Source organism: Leucopleurus acutus, assembly GCF_964270905.1.
Source record: "Leucopleurus acutus genome assembly, chromosome: 2".
Classification (NCBI taxonomy): Eukaryota; Metazoa; Chordata; class Mammalia; order Artiodactyla; family Delphinidae; genus Leucopleurus; species Leucopleurus acutus.
This window is the reverse complement of record NC_139143.1, coordinates 163,195,555-163,221,281: the sequence shown is the minus strand read 5'-3', so window position 1 is coordinate 163,221,281 and position 25,727 is coordinate 163,195,555. Positions and strand designations below refer to the sequence as shown.

The 25,727-nt window shown below is 49.1% G+C and overlaps 2 protein-coding genes across 2 annotated transcripts; one reads left to right on the top strand and one right to left on the bottom strand.

Annotated features, from left to right (window-relative positions):
- Window positions 1–15,105: 15,105 nt before the first annotated feature.
- On the top strand, window positions 15,106–20,721 carry MANEAL (mannosidase endo-alpha like; the record flags this gene model as incomplete). Its single annotated transcript, XM_082833733.1, has 4 exons — window positions 15,106–15,655; window positions 16,846–16,955; window positions 18,287–18,363; window positions 19,469–20,721. 4 exons carry the CDS (start codon window positions 15,106–15,108, stop codon window positions 20,103–20,105), a joined length of 1,374 nt encoding a protein of 457 aa, XP_082689859.1. The 3' UTR covers window positions 20,106–20,721.
- A 1,369-nt stretch (window positions 20,722–22,090) lies between these two features.
- YRDC (yrdC N6-threonylcarbamoyltransferase domain containing) lies at window positions 22,091–25,623 on the bottom strand (the record flags this gene model as incomplete). The annotated part of the gene is made up of 5 exons (XM_082832902.1): window positions 22,091–22,660; window positions 22,962–23,104; window positions 24,330–24,449; window positions 24,572–24,686; window positions 25,232–25,623. The coding sequence occupies 5 exons, from the start codon at window positions 25,621–25,623 to the stop codon at window positions 22,591–22,593; spliced, it is 840 nt and encodes a 279-aa protein (XP_082689028.1). The 3' UTR covers window positions 22,091–22,590.
- Between the last annotated feature and the right edge of the window lie 104 nt (window positions 25,624–25,727).

Sequence of the window (25,727 nt, the reverse complement as noted above, 5' to 3'; positions counted from 1 at the left end):
GTGTTTGGTCTTCATTGCTGCACACGGGCTCTCTAGTTGTGGCAAGCAGGGGCCACTCTTTGTTACAGTGCACAGGCTTCTCATTGCGGTGGCTGCTCTTGTTGCAGAGCACGGGCTCTAGGTGCACAGGTTTCAGTAGTTGTGGCTCACAGGCTTAGTTGCTCCACAGCATGTGGGATCTTCCCAGACCAGGGCTCGAACCCGTGTCCCCTGTATTGGCAGGCAGATTCTTAACCACTGTACCACCAGGGAAGCCCCCCAGATTGGTTTTTTAAAAGCAACTCATTACTGCTTTAAAAAATCTGAAATATAAGGATACAGGTATGTTAAAGGTTGTAAAAGACATACTCTACAAACTAACTAAAAGAAAATCAGTGAAGCTAAACTAATATAATACAAATTAGACTTTAAGGCAAGAAGCATCACTACATACTGCATAATGAATAAAATGCCAATAAACTAGGAAGAAAAAAATACTAAATTTGTATGTAACTGATAAAATAGCCTCTAAGCATGTAAACACCCATCATACACACCACACCTCCAGGTCTGCAGTAAAAAGGGCGCGAACCAAGAGTCCTGGGAATCAGGGAAAAGAGCATTTGTACAGAGGAATGAATGTGCAAGACAGAGTACATCCAGGGATATGAACGCAGCCTGAGTATCCATGTAATTAGCTGCCGGCTGCTGCAACAAACAAACCTCCAAATGTCAGTGATTTAATTCCACAAATTTATTTCCAGCTTTCATTACATGTCTGGTAAGGTAGGGACCCTACTTATTCACAGTCCTCAAGGAAAGAGGCTGACAGAGGCTTTGACACCTTGACCATCGTGAACATGTGACAGAGAAAGAGGGGGATGGATGAGACACACAAACTCTTAACTACCTCAGTTCTGAAGTAACGCAAGTCATGTCTGCTCACAGATCATTGGCTAGATCCAGTCACATAGCCCCATTCTACCTGCAAGTGTTACCAAGTCCAAGCTCGTACTGCTCGCCACACAAAAGGCCAAGAAATTGTTGGGGCAAGGAATAGCAACTTTATTCAGAAAGCCCGCAGATTGAGAAGATGGGGGACTAGTGCCACCAAAGAACCATCTTCCCCAAGTAAGAATTCAGGCTTCTTTTCTACTAAAAGGGTAGGGTGTAAAGTTCTGGTTCCGGCCAGACTCCAGAGCGGATGTGGTCATTTCGTCCTTCCTGCAGCCATTCACAGGTGGGCCTGGTCAGGATGTTTCCTGTGAGCTAAACAAAGGTATTTTAGCTTAACATTCATTACGTGGGAGGCAGGGCTCCCAGAGCTGGGCCATTAGGTATAATTTAAGCTTATAGACAACATCCCTTTTAGTGATTAAGTTGTAGTACTCATTTATCTTATATTTAAAAGTTTGTACTTTTGACTGCCTTCATCCAATTCCCCCTCCCCTGACCTCTGCCTCTGGTAACCACGAATCTGATCTCTTTTTCTATGAGTTTGTCTGTTTGTTTTTGAAGTATAATTGACCTATAACATTCCATTAGTTCCCATTATACAACATGGTGATTTGATATTTCTGTATATTTCAAAATGATCACCACAGTGATAAGTCTAGTTATGACATGTCACCATCCAAAGCTATTACATAATTATTGACTCTTCCCCACACTGTGCCTTTCACACCCATGACTCATTTACTTTGTAACTGGAAGTTTGTACCTCTTAATCTCCCTCACCTATTTCTCTCCTCCCACTGCTCTCTCCTTAAAAAAAAAACAAAAAACTTCTGCTTGCTCTCTTTTCCTCTTTCCTCCTGGGGTCAAATGGTCTTTGTTCCTTCTTATTATAGCATAGTCACTGCATTTTCCTCTTTTTAGACAGAAGGTTCACCTCAGCCTACTCATAGTATCTGCCCCTTACAATTCTGGTCTGCCCATGACATTGGCTTGCCGTAGTGTCTACTGGCTTCTGCTGTGGCCCTGGCTCCGCATTGACCTTTCAACTTACCTTCCCAGAGCTAATTTTGGCAAATTCTTGGGGGAAGAATCTAATTGCCGGGCTTCCCTGGTGGCACAGTGGTTAAGAATCCGCCTGCCAATGCAGGGGACAAGGGTTCGAGCCCCGGTCCGGGAAGATCACACATGCCGTGGAGCAACTAAGCCCGTGCTCCACAACTACTGAGCCTGCGCTCTAGAGCCCACGAGCCACAACTACTGAGCCCATGCACCACAATTAATGAAGCTCGTGCGCCTAGAGCCTGTGCTCCGCAACAAGAGAAGCCACAGCAGTGAGAAGCCCGCGCAGCACAACAAAGAGTAGCCCCCACTCACCGCCAGCTAGAGAAAGCCTGCGCGCAGCAACGAAGATCCAACACAGCCAAATAATAATAGTAAATAAAATAAATAAATTTTTTAAAAAAAGAATCTAATTGCCTAGCTTAGGTCAAATGTCTGTTACTGTGGTCCAAAAAGCTGTGGTCAGGGGAACAGGGTCATATGGTATAAAGGTGGCCACTTAAGCAGGAGGGTGTGAGTGAGAAGGCACCCCAATTCATGTCTTTTAGTTCATTCCATTGCATCAAACTGGACAGCAGCAGGTGGAGGTGACTATCCTTGCCAGAAGCCTCCACTTGCCCTGGTAGCTGCTCCGGTCATGGCGGCATTATACAGAAACCCCATGAAGGCACGCAGCATTTGCCTTGGTCGTTGTTGTATCTTCAGTAGCTAGAGCTACGCCTGGCACATAGCATGCACGCAACAAGTATGTATTGAATGAATGAATGGGACTTTAATGACATGATTCAGTATTGCCTCCAAACTCCCTTTCCTAGAAATTAAATATCGCAGGGAAGCCAACTACTTTCCCTCTGAACTACAAAATCTGATTGTGGGGTTCACTGCTCCCTTTTCTCAGGGTTAAGGGTTGGGCTGAAGTGAAAGCATGAAGGGAGGAGGTATGCACGAGTGTGTGTGTGGAGAGGTTGGTGAGGATAATTATTGGGTGGATTGGGTTGAAATAAAAATCTGGAGGAAGGGGTGAGAAGTAGGAACAGAAAGGCCGGGGGAAAATGCACCATTTTTCTGTCTTGGTGGAAACCAGAGTGATCTCTAATTATCATAGCTTGTTCTTAGGACGTCTCTCCGGTAAAATGAACCCATCCTGAACCTTGAGCCCAAGTCCTGCTTCATGTTATAATAATAATACTCGCTGCTGGTTCTTTGCCAAGCATGTATTAAATGCCTTGCTCTGTTTAATCCTTACTACAAATGTATTAGATGGCTCTTGCCTTATATTTCCTTGTTCCCTTCCCATCCAAGATTATAAAAAGGTTATTTACATCTACTTATCCATTTAATTTGTTTAAATTCACTTTCATTTTTAACCAAAGTGATATTGTATGTAGTACTAAATGTCAAATAGTACTATAAGGCTTATTATAAAAATAGAAAGTCCTTGCCTTTCCCCTCGCCCCATCCCTGAGTTTCATCCCCCAGAGCCAACTGCTTTCAACACTTTTGGTTGTATCTCCTGGTATTACCTCACATTCACTGAAGATGGTACTGAGTCTGGCACAAGGTGGGCCCTTTGTAAGCGGGGTTCTTTCTTGCTCTCACTCTGCTGTACAACCCTAGGGGTATGGTCAATTGGGGCGTGATGAGGTCACTAATATATACAAAGCAGTTCATAAACAACTCAGCTAACATTTACTAGCTCAGGAGACAGTATTGCACAACGATTAAGGGCACAGGCAGACATAGGCTCAAATTCTAGCCCACTCTCTTTCTACCTCTCTAAGCCTTTGTTTCTTCACCTGTAAAATGGGGAAAGACAATACTCATGACACAAGATTGATACAAAGATAAGGGTGTGGGTGTGGAAAATCAAGTACCCTAAAACATGGCTTCTGATCCATTCCATCAGACAGAGAAACCATGTCTGGAAAAGGTCTTGAAAGATAAGTGAATTTGAACAAGAAGGAAAAAGAAAGGCTATTACAGAAAAGAGAAGAATTGAAGTGCAGACTTAAAGGCAGAGATGAAGAGAGTGTGTTTGAGGAATAGTGAAAGTCGACTGATGTAACTTGAATGTTGGGTTCTTTTTAGGTGTAAGAGGTCACGTCAGATAGGCAGCTGAGGAAAGCCCAGCCGGGGTAGACCCAGAGAGTTATTACTGTAGGATGGGTAGGCAGGAATAAGTCAGCGTGCAAGGAGCACTTGTTGGTGAGCAGCAGGCAAAATGGAGTGGATTCAGGCAAGGGGCAGACTCAGGTATGATGTAACCAAGCTTTGCCTGGTACTCCAGAGACCTGATTGAGAGTTCTCAGAGAAGTAGCTTAATTTGAGCCTCATAAGATAGAGTTACACTAGATGGTCTTTAAGAGCTCTTTCAGTCCTAATGTTCTATAATTTCTATCTCATAGTATTTATAGAGTGACAGTGGAAATATAGAAAAAGAGAAAGAATTTAAGTGTTTTGCAAATAGTATCAATATGACTTCGTCACCGTTTGGACACTGAGAATAAAAACGTGTACCAAGAGTGACTAAAGTTTGAATGTGGGCGCTTGAGAGGTTGGAGTGCCCTTCATGGGGAAGTGGGTAGTGGAAGTGACTGTAAAACATGCAAAGGAAAATTCTAGTAGATGTATGAAGAATAGACCAGGCATGTTCCTGTCTCTAGGACTTTGAACTTGATATTACCTCTGCCTGGAACTCTCTTCCTCCAAATGTCTGCATGGTTTCCTTTATGTCTCCCTTCAGGTCACCCTTGCAGTGAGGTCTTCCCTGACCAACAAACTAAAAATTACAAACCTTCCCCACCCTGGCACTCCCTCTCCGCTAGCCCTGCTGTGCTTTTCTCTATAGCATTGATCATCACCTGGCCACTCCATTTTATTCATTGACTGATAGACATCCTAATATGGAAACTCTGTAGAAGAAGTATTCAAAGGATATCATTGTGTTGGAGAGTTTAGGGAAGACAAACAATAAAGATACAGAAAACAAATAAAATGGTGAAAAAAAGGGGGAATTGTTAACTCCTGGAGGAAAGAAAATTGAACAAAAAAGGAAGTGTGATCATGGTTCACACTTGGCCCAATAGTGAAAAATATTATAGAAAATATCGTATCCGCTAGAGATCTAACCTAAAATAATAATAGTGCCACATGGGAGCATTGAAAGAGGAAACTTGTGAGAGGGGTGTAAATCAGGATATCTATCAATTTCAGTCATTCCTAGAGCTACCTGTCCTGGGTGTCTTCCTGCTCCTAGCGGGGGCAGACTGCCTGTTGGACTTCCACAGCTGTCATCCTGGGGCTCCCCGCAGCTTTCCTTCTGCTGGATTTCCTTTTTACCAGATCCCAAGTTTCCCCTCACTTTTCTTAGTTACCCCCTCATTATAGCCTTCGGTGGCTTCCTCTCTTCTTCCTGATTTTGTTCGCCCGTCTCTGAATGGCCCTGGCAAGGGATTGGCTTAGGCACGAGCCTATGACACGATTCTGGTCAATGAGAAATGATGGGACATTGACTGGGAGCTTCTCAAAGAGTTTCTCTTACCCTTTAAAAGGGTTATAAGACAGCCATTTCCTCCTCTGCATCTGAATATTGTTACGTGGTCATGCGCTGCCTGGAGCTGCTTCCATCCTTTTTCAACCATGAGGAGAAAGCCAAAGAAAACACAGACAGATGAGCTGATGCCCCAATGTCTTTGAACCACTAGATTAACCATCCCTAAATCTTGCCTACCTAAAGACTCCTCAAGGGATTTCCTGGAAGCCCAGTGGTTAACTGCAGGGGGCTTCCACTGCAGGGCGCACGGGTTCAGTCCCTGGTCGGGGAACCAAGTATCCTGCATGCTGTGTGGCCAAAAAAAAAAAAAAAGTGGAGTAATAAGCCCACTATATTTTACTTTATTTATTTATTTACTTATTTATTTATTTTTTTGTGGTACACGGGCCTCTCACTGTTGTGGCCTCTCCCGTTGCAGAGCACAGGCTCCGGACGCGCAGGCTCCGTGGCCATGGTTCACGGGCCTAGCCGCTCCGCGACACGTGGGCACGAACCCATGTCCCCTGCATCGGCAGGCGGACTCTCAACCACTGCGCCACCAGGGAAGCCCAAGCCCACTGTATTTTAAATCCCAAAATGTGGTCTGAGACCATCAGAATCAGCACCACCTGAGATCTTGTTAGAAACGCAGAATCTCGGGCCTCACCCTTGACCCACTGAATCAGCATTTGTATTTTAAGCCTACTGAATCCAGAACCCAGAATCTGGATTGATATGTCCGTTAAAGTTTGTGAAGCACTGCTTTAAGCCATCTTTAGCTATTTCCCTTCTTATTTGCAGCCAAACACATTCTAACTGATAGAGTGGATGACGCAGACATCTTTCAAGCCATGTGTCACACCTCCTTGGCCCACTTTGATTTCAGCAGGAGCTTCTGTGGCAGGCAGAATTCTAAACATGTCCCCATCCCCACGAACCCTGTCTTCTGGCTGTTCTAACACCAATCTAGTTAGTGCTGTGAAGGGATTTTGAAGATGGGATTAAGGTTACTAATCAGCTAACCTTAAAATAGGGAAATTATCCTGGAATATCCAACTGGGCCTAATGTGTCACTTGAGATCTTAAATTTTATTTTATTTTATTTATTTATTTAGGCTGCGTTGGGTCTTCGTTGCGGTGCGCGGGCTTCTCCTTGCAGTGGCTTCTCTTGTTGCAGAGCATGGGCTCTAGGCGCATGGGCTTCAGTAGTTGTTGCACACGGGCTTAGTTGTTTTGCAGCATGTGGGATCTTCCTGGACCAGGGATCGAACCCGTGTCCCCTGCATTGGCAGGCAGATTCTTAACCACTGCACCACCATGGAAGTCCCTTGAGATCTTAAAAGTAGAAGAGGGAGAGCTTCCCTGGTGGCGCAGTGGTTGAGAGTCTGCCTGCTGATGCAGGGGACGCCGGTTTGTGCCCCGGTCCGGGAAGATCCCACATGCCACGGAGCGGCTGGGCCCGTGAGCCATGGCCGCTGAGCCTGCGCGTCCGGAGCCTGTGCTCCTCAACGGGAGAGGCCACAACAGTGAGAGGCCCGCGTACCGTAAAAAAAAAAAAAAAAAAAAACAGTAGACGAGGGAGGTGGAAGATGAGCCAGAAGAGGAGGTCTGAGAGATTCTAAGTGTGAGAAGGGCTGGACCTGATATTGCTGGCTTTGAAGTTGGAGGAAGGGGGCCACAAGCCAAGACATGCAGGCAGCCTGTAGGTGAGAAAGATCCCCAACTGCTGGTCAACAAGAAAACAGGAACTTCAGTCTTACTGTTGCATAGAACTTGGATTCTTCCAATGATCTGGGACATGGATTCATTCCCAACACTTCCACAAAGGAGCATAGTCCTGCCAACACTTTTGTTTTGGTCTTGTGTGACTCTAAGCAGAGAACCAGCTGAGTCACACTTGTGCCCAGAGTTTTGACTTCCAGCAACTGTGTGATAATATATTTCTGTGCTGTTTTAAGCTGCTAAATTTGTGGCAATTTTTTATAACAGCACAGTCAGGGTAGACAGTTCTGTGCAAGCCTAAACTTACTTCTCACTGGCAGCATCCCACTTCAATCATACAATGTGTCTTTCTGTCTTAATGCCTGCCTCAGGACCTCCTCTGATATCAGGGAGCCTACTTGGCACAAAGGAGACCAGAAGTATGAGGAAGTTAACAGCCCTAGAGAAAACACTCACCCAGAAGATCGGGGACCAGTAGATAATTGCTTTAGTCTTGAACCTCTTAATTCTAAATGGTATTTTATTTTGTTTTATTGTTTTCTTTTGGCTGCACTGCACAGCACATGTGGGATCTTAGTTCCCCAACCAGGGAACGAACCCACATCCCCTGCAGTGGAAGCACAGAGTCCTAACCACTGAACCGCCAGGGAAGTTCCTTGAACCTCTTAATTCTGGGAGGCATTCGTACACTTCTCAGAATTCCTGGTGAAACAAATGCCCCGTTATCTACAGCAGTGATGCCGAAACCTGGTCTCTGTGCGCCAGCACTGAATTGAATCTGGGAGGCAGAGTTTTGGGTGAAGCAGAAAAAAAAAAAGCTTTATTGGCAAAGCTTTATTGCTTTGCCAGGCAAAGGGGGCCACAGCGGGCTAATGCCCTCAAAATTGTGCGTCCCGACCTGGAGATAGTAGTGAGGAGTTTCATTGTAAATGGTTCAAAGAGGAGGGCATGATCAGCTCATGGACATTTTTCTGATTGCTTGATGGTGAGGTAATTGGGAGTCAGTATCATCAGCCTTCTGGTTCCAACAGATCTGGGGTCTATGCACTTGTGGGCAGCATACAGTTAACTTCTCCCACCTGATGCGGGTGTTCAGTTCCTGCAAAACAGCTCAAAGATAGTGTTATGTGTATCCCTTGAGGGGGAACCAAGACCCTGCCCCAAGGCTGCACTCTTGTTTTTTAAAAATATTTATTTATTTATTTACTTGGCTGCACCGGGTCTTCGCTGGGGCATGTGGGATCTTCGTTGGGGCATGTGGGACCTAGTTCCCTGACCAGGGATCGAACCCTGGTCCCCTGCATTGGGAGTGCGGAGTCTTAGCTACTGGGCCACGGGGAAGTCCTGCACTATTGTTTCCTGACTGTTCCTTCCTTGTCTCCTCATCCCCTCCTTTCCCTGATTAGGACCTGTTTGAACCTGCCCTTTGGAACTCAGGGAAGGTCGTGGGGGCTGAATGAAGCCTATTTCCTGCAAACAAGAAATGGGGGACACAGAAAGGCTTTTGTGCCCAGGAGCTCCACAGGGTCCTGCTCGGTTTCAGCAGTAACCCCCATTGTGCACCATTAGTTTTTTGTTTTTTGGTTTTTTTTTGGTACGCGGGCCTCTCACTGCTGTGGCCTCTCCCGTTGCGGAGCAGAGGCTCCGGACGCGCAGACTCAGCGGCCACGGCTCACGGGCCCAGCCGCTCCGCGGCATGTGAGATCTTCCCGGACCGGGGCACGAACCCGCGTCCCCTGCATCGGCAGGCGGACTCTCAACCACTGCGCCACCAGGGAAGCCCCGTGCATCATTAGTTTGGCTTTTCTTTCTTTCTTGTCTCATTCTTTTCAGATCCTCACTCTTGCTTCCTAGAATTACCTCTTAAATGACCTCCCTGCTCCCAAGTCGTTTTCTCAATCTCTGCTTGACATTGACAGGTGTACAAGTTAATAAAGGGAAACCTAAGTAAAATGGAGTCAGAAGACCAGAAGGTGGAGCTCTCCTGCAGGTACCACTTTGCATCAGTACAGATCCCAACAGGAAGAGAAGGTACCTTGCTTCTCCAATAGGAAGAGACACTACTTAATTATATTGCCAGCTGGAAGAATACAGATTTTTCTCCTTGCCTGGCAACAACTCAGCCAATAAGAGACTGGCACAACTCAGCCAATGAAAAGCCACTATACTTCAAACTCACAGTATCCTCCAATAGATTTTTTTGCCCCTCCCAACTTTCCCCTCTCTATAAAGTTTCCTCTCCTTTGTTTAACCAGGACTTGCATGTGGTTCCCCAAATAGTTGTTTGTCCCAAATTCCAATTCTTTGCTGCTCCTGAATAAACCTGTTTTGCTGGTAAAACAACTGGCTGTTTCAGTGTTTTAGGTTAACATGTGCAACCAATAAAGTCTCCTCCATGAGCTCATCTCACTTAGAATAAAATTGTAACTTACTAGATTATTTCAGGGTTTCACACTGAAACCAGGCCTCGAGGAAACCAAATCAGGAATTCCATACCAATAAGTTCTTCTCTTTTTCCTTCTCTTTTAATGGCATTGCCTTTTGATAGAAAGATTGAGTCTAACCTCAGCACCAGAGAGAAAAATCCCAAAGAATGATTGTAATCGAGGACTCTTGGGTCAGTGTCCATGATTGGTACAATGGGAAACAGAGCGCTATTGTCAGTTCACCTTGGGTCAGAGTTCTAGCCCTGGGTCAAACCATTAGGGATGGGTGGTAGTGTCAAGGACTCCAGGCATGGCCAGTGGGGACCACCACTGTGTTGCAGAGCAGTCCCAGAAATAGTGGAATAACTGAGAGCTGGGGAACCTTCCCACTAGTTATCTAAGACCACACTACCCACTCCCAATTCTCTTACTTCCTCTTTAATGATTCTTTCTCAGTTTACTTCACATGTTCTTCCTCTGCTCAACCCATAAATCCTGGTGTTCCTGAAAGTTCCATCCTTATTCTCTCTTATTCATTCCCAGAGTCATCTGATTCTATGGTAGACATTATGGTCTTCTCCCCAACATTTAACTCAATGCAAAAATTTAATCTAATCCAGTCATGGTCATTCCGTTCCCGCTTGGCAAAAATCTGTTTGTGTTGAACAGGCCTAAATCATATTAGACCAATGTGATTCAAGGACATGCTTGCTTAGGACTTCCGTAAGGCAGCTATGCTCACCACTATACCACCAATGCCTCTTAGGGCTTCTGGGAAAGAGAAATCGGTTTTACCGTTGTCTGTTGGCAAAAGGAAGCATGCTGCCTGTGGCAGTCATTTTGTGTTTTGAGTGGAGCCAGTTTTGGTGTGAAGTCAATGATGGGGACAGCAGAGCAGTGAGATGGAAGCATCCCAGGTCCCTAATGACATTGTTGAACCAGGGCATCTACCCACGCTGCCCTCCCATTGGATTTCCTGCACTGTGAGATATGTTTCCACATTGTGTAAGCCAGTTTGAATCAGGTGTTTGCTATTGGAGCTGAACGCATTCTACTTAATTCACACTTTTTTTTCTTTTTTATTTAAATTTATTTTTTATTGAAGTATGGTTGAATTACAATGTGTTAATTACTGCTGTATGGCAAAGTGATTCAGTTATACATATATATACATTCTTTTTCATATTCTTTTCCACTATGGTTTATCACAGGATATTGAATATAGTTCCCTGTGCTATACAGTAGGGCCTTGTTTATTCATTCTATATATATCAGTTTGTTTCTTCTAATCCCAAACTCCCAATCCAACCCTCTCCCACCCCCCTCCCCCTTGGCAACCACCAGTCTATTCTCTGTGTCCCTGATTATGCTTCTGTTTCATAGACAGGTTCCTTTGTAACATATTTTAGATTCCACATATAAGTGATATCATATGGTATTTGTCTTTCTCTTTCTGACTTACTTCACTTAGTATGATAATCTCTAGTTGTATCCATGTTGCTGAAAATGGCATTATCTTGTTCTTATTTATAGCTGAGTAGTATTCCATTGTATATATGTAGCACATCTTTTTTTTTAAAATTATTTATTTATTTAATTTTGGCTGTGTTGTGTCTTCGTTTCTGTGCGTGGGCTTTCTCTAGTTGTGGCGAGCGGGGGCCATGCTTCATCGGGGTGTGCAGGTCTCTCACTGTCGCGTGCAGGTCTCTCACTTGTTGCAGAGCACAAGCTCCAGATGCGCAGGCTCAGTAGTTGTGGCACATGGGCCTAGTTGCTCCACGGCATGTGGGATCTTCCCAGACCAGGGCTCAAACCCATGTCCCCTGCATTGGCAGGCAGATTCTCAACCACTGCACCACCAGGGAAGCCCCTGTAGCACATCTTCTTCATGCATTCATCTGTTGATGTACATTTAGGTGGTTTCTATGTCTTGGCTATTGTAAATAGTGCTGTTATGAACATAGGGGTACACGTATCTTCTCTTTTTAAAAAAAGTATTTATTTATTTGGTTTGCGCTGCGTCTTAGTTGCAGCAGGAAGGCTCCCTAGTTGCGGCACACAGGCTCCTTAGTTGTGGCCTTCAAACTCTTAGTTGCGGCATGCCTGTGGGATCTAGTTCCCTAGGCAGGGATGGAACCTGGGCCCCCTGCATTGGGAGCACAGAGTCATAACCACTGTGCCACCAGGGAAGTCCCAGAGGGTACATGTATCTTCTTGAATTACAGTTTTGTCTGGATATATGCCCAGGAATGGGATTGCTGGATCATATGGTAATTCTATTTTTAGTTTTCTGAGGAAACGCCATACTGTTTTCCACAGTAGCTGCACCAACTTAAATTCCCACTAACAGTGTAGGAGGGTTCCCTTTTCTCCGCACTCTCTTCAGAATCTGGTATTTGTAGACTTTTTAATGACAGCCATTCTGACTGGTGTGAGATGATACCTCATTGTAGTTTTTTTTTATTAGGTTATTTTATTTTATTTATTTATTTATTTATTTATTTATTTTTGGCTGCATTGGGTCTTTGTTGCTGCACGTGGGCTTTCTCTAGTTGCTGCGAGTGGGGGCTACTCTTCGTTGTGGTGCGTAGGCTTCTCATTGCGGTGGCTTCTCTTGTTGCGGAGCACAGGCTGTAGGCGCACGAGCTCAGTAGTTGTGGCACGCGGGCTTCAGTAGTTGTGGCTCTCGGGCTCTAGAGCACAAGCTCAGTAGTTGTGGCACATGGGCTTAGTTGCTCCACAGCATGTGGGATCTTCCTGGACCGGGGCACGAACCCTTGCCCCCTGCATCGGCAGGCGGACTCTCAACCACTACGCCACCAGGGAAGCCCCTCTCATTGTAGTTTTGATTTGCATTTCTTTAATATTAATTCACACTTAATGCTGTGAAATAAAATTCATATTTTATGGCAAGACCAGAAAAATTTAAACATAAAAAATTTCATGGGTTTCCCTGGTGGCGCAGTGGTTGAAAGTCCGCCTGCCGATGCAGGGGACAAGGGTTCGTGCCCCGGTCCAGGAAGATCCCACATGCCGCAGAGCGGCTGGGCCCGTGAGCCATGGCCGCTGAGCCTGCGCGTCCGGAGCCTGTGCTCCGCAACGGGAGAGGCAACAACAGTGAGAGGCTCGCGTACCAAAAAAAAAAAAATTATGTGCCCTTTGGCCTCCTCTCTCCCCACACTGTGCATTGTATAACTGCTTCATGCATCGACCAAATCTTCCCCATCAGCAGAAATACCTGCTCAACTATAAAGAGCAACATTCTCCTAGCATCAATAAGACAACTCCTTAAAGATAACATTCTTATTTTTAAAAATTCTTTTCCACTATGGTTTATTTCAGGATGTTGAATATAGTTCCCTGTGCTATACACTAGGACCTGTTGTTTATCTATTTTATATATAGTAGTTTGTACCTGCTAATCCCAAACTCCTAATTTATCTCCCCCTCCCCCTGCTACTCCCTTTGGTAACCATAAGTTTGTTTTCTATGTCTGTGAGTCTGTTTCTGTTTTGTAAATAAGTTCATTTGTATCATATTTTAGATTCCACATATAAGCGATATCATATGGTATTTGTCTTTCTCTGTCTGACTTACTTCACTTAGTAGGATAATCTCTAGGTCCAACCATGTGGCTGCAAATGGCATTTTTCAATCTTTTTTATGGCTGGGTAGTATTCTGTTGTCTATATACACCACATCTTCTTTATCCATTCATCTGTCAATGGACATTTAGGTTGCTTCCATGTCTTGACTATTGTAAATAGTGGTGCTGTGAACATTGGGGTGCACGTGTCTTTTCGAATTAGAGTTTTCTCCAGATATATGCCCAGGAGTGGGATTGCAGGATAATATGGTAGTTCTATTTTCAGTTTTTTTAAGGAACCTGCATACTGTTTTCCATAGTGGCTGCACCAATTTACATTCCCACCAACAGTGCTAGTAGGGTTCTCCTCACTTTCTCCAGCATTTGGATAACATTCCTTCTTGCTAAGGGATCACATGGGGCTTTGATCTGGATTATGTAAACTGTCAATAATACGTCATTTAATGTACAGCCCTCTGTCTCAAAAAAACCTATATAACTCTGCCTTGACTTTTAATGGGTGGAACAGCTCTCAGAGCTTTCTGAGATGCTCTTCCCAGGTTATAAACCTCAAATATGGCTCGAATAATATTTTCCATTTCTGTCTTAGATCGACTGGTTAATTTTTCGTCAACACTCCCATGAATTCTCCTGAATGTACTTTCCTGGGCTCCAAACCTACCCACATTTCCCACATTGCTCCTCCTCTTCCTGAGTTTCCGACAATTCACTTACTTAAGAAATGAGAATCTGGCGCCTACCAGTGTGCCAAGCCCTGTTTTAGACACTGCAGATATAGTGGCTGATGAAACAGAATTGTTGTCTTCATGGACCAGAGAAGGAGGCAGACGATAAACAAAACTTTTTCTTAGTGAGTCAAATAATGAGTAACGCAGAGTAGGAACTTAATCAGTGTTGAGTGAAAAACTTAACATTGTCTCTAGAATATCACATCAGAGTCTGTTATTCACTCCACAAGCAACCCTGGGCACTGAGTGTCACATCCTGTTTTCCAAGCCCTTGGAATCTAAAAAGGTAAAGGTGACCCAGCGCCGGCTCTCTGAAGCTCAGAGTCCAGAAGGAACTTCGAGCAAGTGTTGAGTGCTAATTTTGTTAGGCCCTGTAAAAACTGCTTCATGGTAGCCATCTTATTTAGTCCTCACTGACTATAGGAGGTTGTCCAAGGACAGAGAGCTTGGGACAACTGGCCAGAGAGCAGGCAGGCTGGACAGTGACAGGAGCTCTGGCGAGGAGACAGTCCTGATCCTTGGACTTAGGCCCAGTCCATGTGACCTTGCGCAAGTCACGGTCTCCCTCATCCTCCCACTCTAGCCAGTGTCTGTAGTGTCTGACTCCTAGCGGGGAAGGAGGTCGTTGGAGACAGGGACAGCCACAGACACTGCTTTCTTCCCCACCCTGCCCTATGCTCCCACGCCCTCCAGCGCCACCGCCCGGACCTTCTCCTGGGTTGCGGGAGGAGGGCATTCCCTTTCCCCCAGCGGGCTCCTTCGCCGCTGCCCCAGGCTGAAAGGCGACAGATCCTCCGCGAGCCACGCGCCTTGACTTTGGCCCCTGCTCCTTTGGCCCGGGATCTCGTAGCTCTCCCCGTCCACTCCCCCCGCGGCTCGCGACCAGTTGGTCTGCGCCGCCTGCACTCTCTGTGTGCCGGGCCCGCCCGCACTGCGGGGGAGAGGCAGGGAGCCGCCCACGCCGCGCTCGGCGCTCGGAGTCGCCGTCTCCCTGGGACGCGCGCGGGCTGCGCGACGCGCGGGAGCCGGGCGGGCAGCCATGGCGCGGCGCGCCGGGAGGTAGCCGGGCGGGACGCGGAGAGCGCGGGGGCCGCCATGGCCCGGCGGCGGCGCCGCGCCTGCATCGCGCTCTTCTTGGTGCTGCTCTTCGCTTTCGGCACTCTCATGGGCCTGCGCACGCTCAAGGCTCCGGACGGACTCCCGGCGCTGGGCCCCGGCCTGGAGCTGGAGCCCTTTGAGCGACGCCCCGAGGGGGGCCCCGCGCCGGCCGCCCGGGCCCCGGCCGCCCCTGCCGCGCCGCCGCCGCCGCCGCCTCCGCCCCGCACCGCGGGTCCGGGCAGCTCCCCGGGGCCGGCCCCAGCGGAGGCCGAGCCCGCCCCCGGGCAGAGTCTGCGCGTCTACTCGGACCTGCACGCCTTCTACTACTCGTGGTACGGGAGCCCGCGGCGCGAGGGCCACTACATTCACTGGGACCACGTCATGGTGCCGCACTGGGACCCCAAGATCTCGGCCAGCTACCCCCGCGGCCGCCACAGCCCCCCCGAAGACTTGGGCTCCAGCTTCTACCCGGAGCTGGGGCCCTACAGCTCCCGGGACCCCGACGTGCTGCGGGAGCACATGACCCAGCTGAAGGAAGCCGCCATTGGTGAGCTCCCCCTCCCCCGTCGCTGGGCCCCCAGCCTCGCCTTTCTTCGTTCCCACACCCCAACTTCCACTGCTCCTATCACGGGGCCTTTGGTCCCACTCAGCCTGGCTTCTACCTCTTCTAGAACTCTCATCCCATGCTCACCAGGAGACCCCGCCCCCATCTCCTAGTTTTCAGACTCCTCCACCTCTGCCTTCTGACCCCCTACCATTCCAGGGCCCTTTCCTAGAGCAGAGCTGCTGGGAGGGCCAGTGGAAGGCGTTTGCACCAGGGCTGTCCCAGGTAGGGAGAGCGAGGAGAGGAGGGCAGTCTATTGGGCTTCTCGGTTTGGGTTAAGTGAGGCCTGGGTGCCCTGGCCCCGCAGGAGTCTGGGGTTCAGAGCAGTAGTGCCTGGGATGGCCTCTGCTTTCACACTAGGCACAGGGTAGGGCAGCAGCCTTTCCTGAGTTTGCTGGTTGCAGAAAGGGAAGTTTGCCCACGTTGTATGATGGACCCTGCTCTATTTGCTGTAAGGGGCCTGGGAGCTTTTCAAGTACTCTGCTTGAAAAGAAGCCCCCCTGTAGGCAGGCTGGGGTGGGGAGGCTGACTTATTTCAGATTTTGTCACTGAATTCTGCTGGATTTTACAGTACATTTCAATTTCTCTGGAAATGGTTAATGTGTGGTGGGAAAATCGAATGCCAGAGACAGTGGTGGGAAGTATTCACAGATAAATAGCACAGAGGCCATCCCTCAAGATTCTACCATCTAGAGGGGCAGACAGTTGAGACAAATGTTATTTCCCACGGGAAGGGTAAAATGACCTCTGCTCAGGGCTCCTCTCCCTGAGAGACCTCAGAGGTGCTCCTCTCCCCCAGAGACAGGACTGTGCCTTCCAGGTGGGTGTGTCATTGTCCACCCGTTTCCCTTTGTTTAACTACTTGCTAATGCAGGCCAGAGGCTGCCGAGGCTCCCGGCTCCTTCCAGGCCTGACACGTTAGGGTTCCTGCAGTCACTGAGCTTCAGCACCGCAGGCGTGGACAGCTCCAGGACTCACAGCTCAGGGATCTGATCTGCAAGAAGAGAACCTGGCAGGAGTCTCCCTCAAGGTTTCATTCAGAAACCATTCTGCAGTTGGAGATGGTTTGTGAGGAAGGAATTCTCTGTTGTGGGGTACTGTGTGTCTCTGAAGTAGCCTCTGTGTTGTCTCAGGCGTCCTGGTCCTGTCCTGGTACCCACCTGGCATGGCTGATGATAATGGGGAACCCTCAGATGACCTGGTGCCCGCCATTCTGGACGCTGCCCATCAGTACAACATCCAGGTGAGTCTCCAAGAAGATGTCAAATGCTCTCTGGCCGATTCTGGAGATTCCCCTCCTCCGCCCACAGGGATAGTGCCTCTACCAAAGTTCTTGGCGTTAGCCCAGGTATGCAAATACGTAGCAAGTGTGGTGTTGTGGGTAGGGGTCTAATAAATAATGCCTATGTCACTTTTTTTTTGAATTTTATTTATTTTTTATAGAGCAGGTTCTTCTTAGTTATCTTTTTTTTTTTTTTTTTTTTTGTGGTACGCGGGCCTCTCACTGTTGTGGCCTCTCCCGTTGTGGAGCACAGGCTCCAGACGCGCAGGCTCAGCGGCCATGGCTCACGGGCCCAGCCGCTCCACGCCCGTGGGGATCTTCCCGGACCGGGGCACGAACCCGTGTCCCCTGCATCGGCAGGCGGACTCTCAACCACTGCACCACCAGGGAAGCCCAGTTATCTATTTGACACATATTAGTGTATATATGTCAATCCCAATCTCCCAATTCATCCCACCACCACCACCCCGCCACTTTCCCCCCTTGGTGTCCATACGTTTGTTCTCTACATCTGTGTCTCTCTCTATTTCTGCCCTGCAAATCGGTTCATCTGTACCATTTCTCTAGGTGCCTATGTCACTCTTATTTTTTGAGTTCTGAAAAAAAGTTTTGGGAAAAATATAGGATAAATGGGAGACTAAATTAATATCACGGTAATAGAGGTTAGGTTGGAGACCCTGATCCTGGAGAGAGGGCAGGCGAGGGCCAAATAGGCCCACAGACTGAACTCCAGCCTCAACTCCCTAGTGGGAGGCAGTGCTGGGCCTCAAGGAGTAAAGCACAACACGTGCTCTCATCAGGCAGGCTCTCTTTCAAGAGGAAGGATGCAGCTGGCCAGTTACTTTCCCCACGTGTACCAATCAAGTAAGTCACTGCCCTTACCTGTGTGTGGCAAAAGAAGAAAAACGATGAAAACGAGCCCCACTCCTGTTCCTGAGCCCATCACTGGCACATTAAACAGATCACGGCACGTTTTCCTATGGACACGTCTTCCCATAGTTTCAGGCAGCTAGTGCCAACCACTGGGAGCTGGCACGTAAGTTGAAACCTATTGGCCAGCCTGCAACAGCCCATCAGAATGATGCCCAGAGGCCCTGCTGTGGGAGGTGGGAAAACTCACCCCTGTTTTTCGGGCCCTGAGGGCAGTGGTTGCTTTTATTTACACTGTGCCCATGACTGCCAGGTCTCTCCTGAACTCAGCCTCTTCTCCAACCCATAGTTGAAGCACGAGCCTTATAGGTTGTGGCCTCTGGACAGATACTCACCTGACCAATATCTCCTGTTTGTGGCAGGTGGCCTTCCACATCCAACCCTACAAGGGCCGAGATGACATCACTCTGCATGACAACATCAAGTATATCATTGACACGTAAGGCTGCTCTGGGACCTGGATTTTGGTGGGGATCTAAATGGGGGTAGGGCTAGAAGGCTTGGAGGCGCAGGTCAAGAGACAAAAGGGCAGAATGCCCGTGTCCCCAGCATCTAAAAAGAGTAAAAGAGTACTGGGCTTGGAGACAGCAACCTGGGTTTGAATTCTGGTTCTGCGGCCTCCATTCTGTGATCAGAGGCAGTCCTCTTAACCTTTGAGTCTTGTGAGAGTTAAGATGAGCTAATATATGTGGAAAGTGGCTTGCAAATGGCTTGCATATATCATTCATTCAAAAAATATTTATTGAGTGCCTTCAGGTGTCGAGGCACTGTCCTAAGTCCCAGTTGTACAGCAGTGGGTAGGGCTACCAAAGTTTACATTCTCGGGCGGGTGTGCAGTGAGCAGATAGTGGTTATAGATGACAAATCAAATGGCGATCTATACTATGAAGAAGTAATAACAGAATAAAGCAGGTGTTAAGAGTGTGCCCAAGAAACAACTTTAGAATGGGTGGTCCAGTGAGCTTCTCTGAGGTGACATGTAAGCCAGCACCTAAAGGAAGAGTCAGCTCTGCAGAGATCTGGGGCAGGCAGAAAACTCCAGGCAGAGGGCTGTCAGATCCAAAGGCCGTCTGATGGGACAAGCTTGACGGCAGCCAGTGTAGCCGGAGTGAAGCGATAGATGGGGTAATAGCAGGAATGGCGGTGGGCAGGGTCAGATCTAGTAGGTGGGGCCTTGCTGGTCTCCGGTAAGGAGCAGTCAGATCTGATTTATGCTTTAAAAAGAGACTGGGTTATAGGGAGGTGGAAGTGGGAGCCTGGAGACCAGTTAGGTGGCTGTCGGTACAGTCCAGATAGAAGATGGTGGTGGCTCGGCCTGGGGCAGGGAAGTGAGCCTTAAATAGAGGAATGACAAGGCTCGGGGGAGGGTGGGAGGGAACTGGGTTCTTGCTTAGAGGCATGATGAGTCCAACTGTGGAGTCCAAGTGGACTCAAAATCGTGCTTGGACATCAGGAAAGATCTCACTCATGGCCAGCCCTCCGGCTGTGCTGGCTTCTTTTCTCTTAGGCTGCTGGCTCAGCCTTTTCTTCCTCCTGCTCCTCAGGTATGGCTCCCATGGTGCATTTTACCGCTATAAGAACAGCATGGGTAAGAGCCTCCCACTCTTTTATATCTATGACTCCTACCTGACATCCCCCGAGGCCTGGGCCCACCTCCTGACACCGAACGGGCCCCACTCAATCCGCAACACCCCCTACGATGGGGTCTTCATAGCGCTGCTGGTGGAGGAGGGCCACACCCATGACATCCTGGCCTCCGGATTTGATGGCATGTACACCTACTTTGCCTCCAATGGTTTCTCCTTCGGCTCCTCCCATCAGAACTGGAAAGCTGTGAAGAACTTCTGCGATGCCAACAACCTCATGTTCATTCCCAGCGTGGGGCCTGGCTACATTGACACCAGCATCCGGCCCTGGAACAACCACAGTACGCGGAACAGGGTCAACGGCAAGTACTATGAGACGGCCCTGCAGGCAGCCCTGACCGTGAGGCCCGAGATCGTCTCCATCACCTCCTTCAACGAGTGGCACGAGGGCACCCAGATTGAGAAGGCCATTCCCAAGAAGACGCCGACTCGGCTGTATTTGGACTACCTGCCTCATCAGCCCAGCCTGTACCTAGAGCTGACGCGCCGCTGGGCGGAGCACTTCATCAAAGAGAAGGAGCAGTGGCTGATGTGAGGGGCCTGCAGGCAGGGGCGGGAGGTGCTGACTTCCCAGCCTCACTGGAAGATGTCACCACGTGGGGCTCGGCACTCGCTCCCAAGTCAGCGGCTGAGTGCTTCTGAGGCAGGTGGGTGCCAGAGTGCCCTGCAGGGACAGGAAACTAGGTGGTGTTCCAGAGAGGGAACCCCAGGGGCTGGCCGGTGGCTGGGCTTAGCCCAAGGCAGCTCCACATCCTCAGTCAGAACACTTTAAGACGATCCCTTCTAGCTTGGAACTCAGCTGGTTGGTGTTCTGGAGTCGCCAAGTCACTGGTCTTAGAAGGGTGTCAGGGCTCTGGGCTAGCATGCACCCTGCTCTCTGCCAACCTGCGTCCTCTCCAGGCCTCCTTCCCACGTCATCTGTCTTCCCCAAGTTAGGGAACCACATTTAAGACTTTCTAAAAGGGAACATTCTCAGTTTAAGCTCTTCCCAGTAGATTCCCGAACCCAATTATCAGGAAATAATCCTGAGCACTCACACATTCATTCAAGACATACTCTGCGAGCACCTTACCGCGTGCCAGGTGCTGGGGGAAAACTCGACCAGGAATGGCTCCTGTCTTCCGAAGCTTACAGGAGCCAGCTTTCCTAATTTGGTGTGGCCTTGTAGCTGGTGCCTAAGCACAGCTATAAGTTTTTCCTTTTTGCTGTTTTGCCCAGTGCTGGGAGTTCAGTTCTTTTTCCTCGAAGAAAATACCTCTGCGCTCCAGAGCCTCCGTTTTCCTAGGTAAACATTTAGCTCCAGGGGGAGGACTAGGACACCCCCCTCCCTTTAGCTGCCTGAACTGAATGAGGCCCACTCACTAGAGCCATTTTCAGTGCGACTGTGATTTGTATTAAAAATGACGTGTTGTTCCTATTCTCAAATCAGCTTTCCTTTTGATCCCTTCAGGACCACAAACTCTTAACTCCTCAGATTCTGTGACAAATTGACATATGGGATGGGCTGGCTACAGTGTTAGCACAACGAAGATTCGAGTTTGCTTAAGAAATTAGTTTCAACAAGATTTCTAGAGGGAATATTTAACAAACCAGTGCTTATTTACAAATAAACGAATATGCTAATTGCAGGGACCCTCAAAGCAGGCCCTGGGACACCCTCTTGGCGAAATTCTTAGGATCTACTTGAAAATAGGTGCATTGGAAACGACCGTATTGAGAAGTTTATGGGCTCAGAGTGAATCCTAGTTCTGAGAACTGGGGTGTGAGGGGAGAGGGGAGGAAGTGAGCCCTACTGGTCACAAGGACTCCCAGCTCCAGTTAGGTTAACAGGTACTAAATCCCACCAACGGATGGGGCAGGCCTGGTCCCCTTGCTGTGACTCAGTTGGGGAAACCAAGGCAGGCAGGGACAGGTGAAAAGGGCTAGATGATGACCTGGAATAATTTACAAGGGAGTGACACTGAGGCTTCAGTTCACATATGCATATTTTTAAAAGTAGTAAAAGTATGGCCAGAACCGGGGGCAGGGGCAGTAATTCTCACACACTGCTGATAGCAGTGCAACTTGACTCAGTTCTTTTGAAGGCTAACCTCTATCAAGAGCCAAGAAAATGGCCATACACTTGGACCCAGTAATCCTACCCCAAGGAAATAATTCAAAAGAAGGAAAATAAAACATTCACAAAGATGTTTAACAGCATTTTTTCTATAAAAGAAAAAACAAAGTTCAAATGCCCAACAGTAAGTATGTTTTTAACACTTGTATACATATGAATAAAGATAAAGGCTGCTGAGTAGACACTGCATTTAAATAAAGGTGTTGTAGGTATAATTCATTATTATTTATATTACAAATAAATAAGAAAAAAGTGGCTGGACAGGACAGTAGAGATTTATTTTCCAATATTCCTTAATTTGGACCCCACCCCCAACCCCTGTGCCAGCTGAGCTTACTTCCCACCATTAGACCACAATGGTGACTCTCCGCCAGGCAATTACAGCAAAGAACCAGCCCCCTGGTTCAGAGGAAGCAGTGTTTGGTCGATGGCTCTACAGTTTTTATTTTTGTCCTAAACTGGTTCCAGCTTCAGAAGCGTAAAACTCACGCACTTGGTCACTTGAGACTTGAAAAGCGCCAACCAATGTGTTAGCTGATTTGGACCTTAAGTGCCACTACCCACCAGAGAAGCTCTCACTAGATTCCGAATCTGTTATTTATTTTCCAAAGATCGAAAAAACTTATCAGAACAAGGCCATCCTCGGAATACTCTGAAAACCTCTCCTCAGCTTTTGGCTCATATATGAAATTATAAATAAATATAACCTCCCCAACCAGGTGTGAGGCTTAACCAGCAGCTTCTGAGGCCTGGTCCGTAGTGTTCAGAAAGAAACTTTGCCTTAAACGGTCAGACTAGTAACACTGTAGCCCCAGCGACCTCTGCCAATGAGGCCTTGCCAGCCACCAGCAGTCGGACACACAGTGTCCAGCACCAGTCCTCAGGCCCTCCCTCCTCCGGAGTTTCACAAGCAGGATCCACGTAAGGGGAGCAGCCCATACTTCCGGAGGATGGCCGAAGTACTTTCTAGGGCACTGGGGAGGAAATGGAGGACAGTTAGGGTCTGACTTCTCAAAGCCCCGAGCCCACCAGATTCTGGAGATCAGGGACCTCTAAACTCTTCGATCATACTATGCTCTGTTCATCAAACCCTTGATGAATCCTTTTGAATCCTGAAAAAGCCAGCAAACACTAGCAAACTGAGTTCCACTCCACCCACCACATCTCCAAACCTGCCCGCTCCCCTCAGGGCAAGATAGGAGTGACAACCTTTTTTTGTTTGCATCTCCCAACCTCCCTCAAATCCTATCCCTGTGCCACAGCAAAGAGACTCACCAACCCGGACGAATGATGCCAAACTCTCCAGGCACAGACAAGTCAACCACAGTTGAGCCTAGTCGACACTCAGGGCTCTGGTCGTCCCCAATTGGTCCCCCATCAATGACCAAGGACAAGCAAGGCCAGAGGTCCTGAAATTCCTGAGAAGAGGGAGAGGAAGAGCATGGACACCACCTCTGGCATCTGCAATGATGTCATACCGCACACAGGGCACCTAAGACAGAGATCACAAAGCTCTAAAACAGCAGGCATCTTCCTCTAAGCAGGGTAAGGAACCTCATTTAAACTCTGGATCAGGGCAGGAGAAATGGGGGGGGACTCTGCAACTGCAAGCCGTTGGCACTCAATCCTTGGGCTATGGAAAGGAGTTCCCCTTCAGAACTGTGGACTGAATTGTTAACTGAGCCAGAGCACCACTCTCCACCCTCACCCCACATGAAGGCACTGCAGTGGCAGTTAGGCCTGGGAATTTGGGATGGGGGATCATAAATACCAGTTACTGTGCTGGATAGGTAAGCTGCTTGCCGAAAAGGTAAGAATCTCCATCACCAATACCTAGGATATAGCCACCAGGATCAAGTAAAGCCTGAGAATAAGAAGGGGTGCTGGGCTCTCACTTTCCAAAGCCCCTGACCCCACTCTCTACGTCTGGGCATGGAAACACTTTACTATGAAAGTAAAATCACTTTGCTATGTTCTGCATTTAAGACCAGTAAGGAGAAAAGAAGTATGCTCAGTCAAACTTCTTTGTGTCCTCATTCATTCTAAGCTACTCCGCCAAGACAGGACTAGGACGATCCTTTCTGTCTGTTTTTTTTTTTTTGGCCACACTGTGCGGCTTCCAGGATCTTAGTTCCCCGACTAGGGATTGAACCTGGGCCCTCGGCAATGAAAGCGCGGAATCCTAACCACCGGATGGCCAGGGAATTCCCGTGGGTTATCCCTTCTTTGACCTGGCTTGTGACAGAGGTAAGAGAACAGGACCAGGAGTCCCTGGGATAAGTGATTTAACTTTTCAGAGTCTTAACTTTCTTTACAGCAAGTTGTGAAGACTTATCACCCAACTGTATTCTCCAACGACTGCTATCCCAACAGAATGAGAAAAACAGTACTTATGATGTCTCTTACTGTTAAAAAGACAGTAGGAAAACAACACCAATTCTCCCCCTCGCCTTTCAAACTTTAAAATAAACCTTTTCTGAGATCATTCTGTATTCCCCCACCCCGGCCACCTAGGCAGACTTCCCACCATCAGACCAAAAGGGCAGCTCCCCTGCCAGGCAATTCCAGTGAACCATCAGCCCCTCTGGTTCAGAGGAAACTGTGGCCTGGTGACATTTCCGGGGGGAGGACTGGGTAACTCACCTCAACATTCAGAGAGCTGGTCTGGGAGCTGAGGTTGGCGCTGGTGAGAGCAAGCGGTCCCCCAAACACCTGGGCCAAGTCCTGCATGAAGGCGTGGTCAGGAATCCGGATGCCTACAAGCTACGAGGCAAAGAGAAAGGGGATCATCAGAAAGGTTGAAGGGGTGGGAGATGGCTCTGGCCTGGATCCTAGCGAAAGCCAAACGGCGGAAGTCTGGGGACACAAGAGAAAATCTGACTCACAGGAGTGAAGGGGTTCAGGTCCTTGTTGAGCTCCTCCGAGCGTTCCATCACCAGGGTCACTGGTCCTGGCAGCAGGTCGTTCAGGAGCCCCTCAGGTACTCTCACACGGCAGTACCTGGGAAACAGAGAGGACACAAATCCAACCAAATGAAAGGCACTGCTGGTCCTATTCCAGACTCTAGGCAGATCTAGGAAAGGTGACCCGAGGGTCTACAATGGGATCCGCCTGTCTTCCCTGTTCACCCCCAAGAGCTTGAGCAGAAATCAGGGCTCCAGAGGACCGCCCCAGGCTTGGACCCGCAGGCTACAACAGCTGCACCGCTTTCACGCTCCACGTTTCACTTTCTTCAAAGCACTCCCTACTAACTTAAGCTACCGTGCTCCCCCTCTTTTTTCTTAAACCGTGGGCGCCCCCCTCCCGCCCATTATCACAAAAACGCCAGAAGAATAGGGACCCCGCCTGCCTCGTTCATCGCTGCGCCCCCGATCTCGTTCAAGGCCTGGCAGACGCTAAGCGCTCCATACACGTTTCCAGTTCCGGATTCCCGCGTGAGCCCGGACAAGCCCCTCCCGCTCTCCGCGCCTCAGTCTCCCAAGCCTGTCACCGGAAACCCCTCCCGCGGTGCCGCCCCCAACAGGGCCGGGTCGGGGCGTCCTCACCTGTAGACGTCGGCCACGCGGCCCAGGCACACGGCCAGCGGCTTGGTCTCGCTGCGGCCCTTGACGCGGTACACGACGCCCAGTGCCTCCGAGCAGCTCGCCGAGCAGGCCAGGCCGTACAGCGTATCAGTGGGGACGGCCACCACGGCGCCGGCGCGCAGCTCGGCCACGGCGGCCCGCAGCGCCTCGGTCCAGCCGGCGCGCTCCGGGTTTGCGGCCCGCACGGCCCCGCTCCCCGGGAGCCGGAACAGCCGGGCCCCCGGCGCCGCCGGAGCGGGGCTCGGCGGACGGAGAAGGCGTCCGCTCCGGGCGGAGCCCGCCGGCCCCTCGCTCAACCCTATGCTGGCAGCCACCGCGGCCCTCAGCCCCGTGCACGGACGCGCCGGAGACATCCGCCCAGGCCTGCTTCCGGGAGGAAGTGACGCGCCCAGCCATCTTCCGGTCTGGGAGGCTCCGCCCCACCACCGTGCTGGGCAACTTAAAGGGACCGCGACCC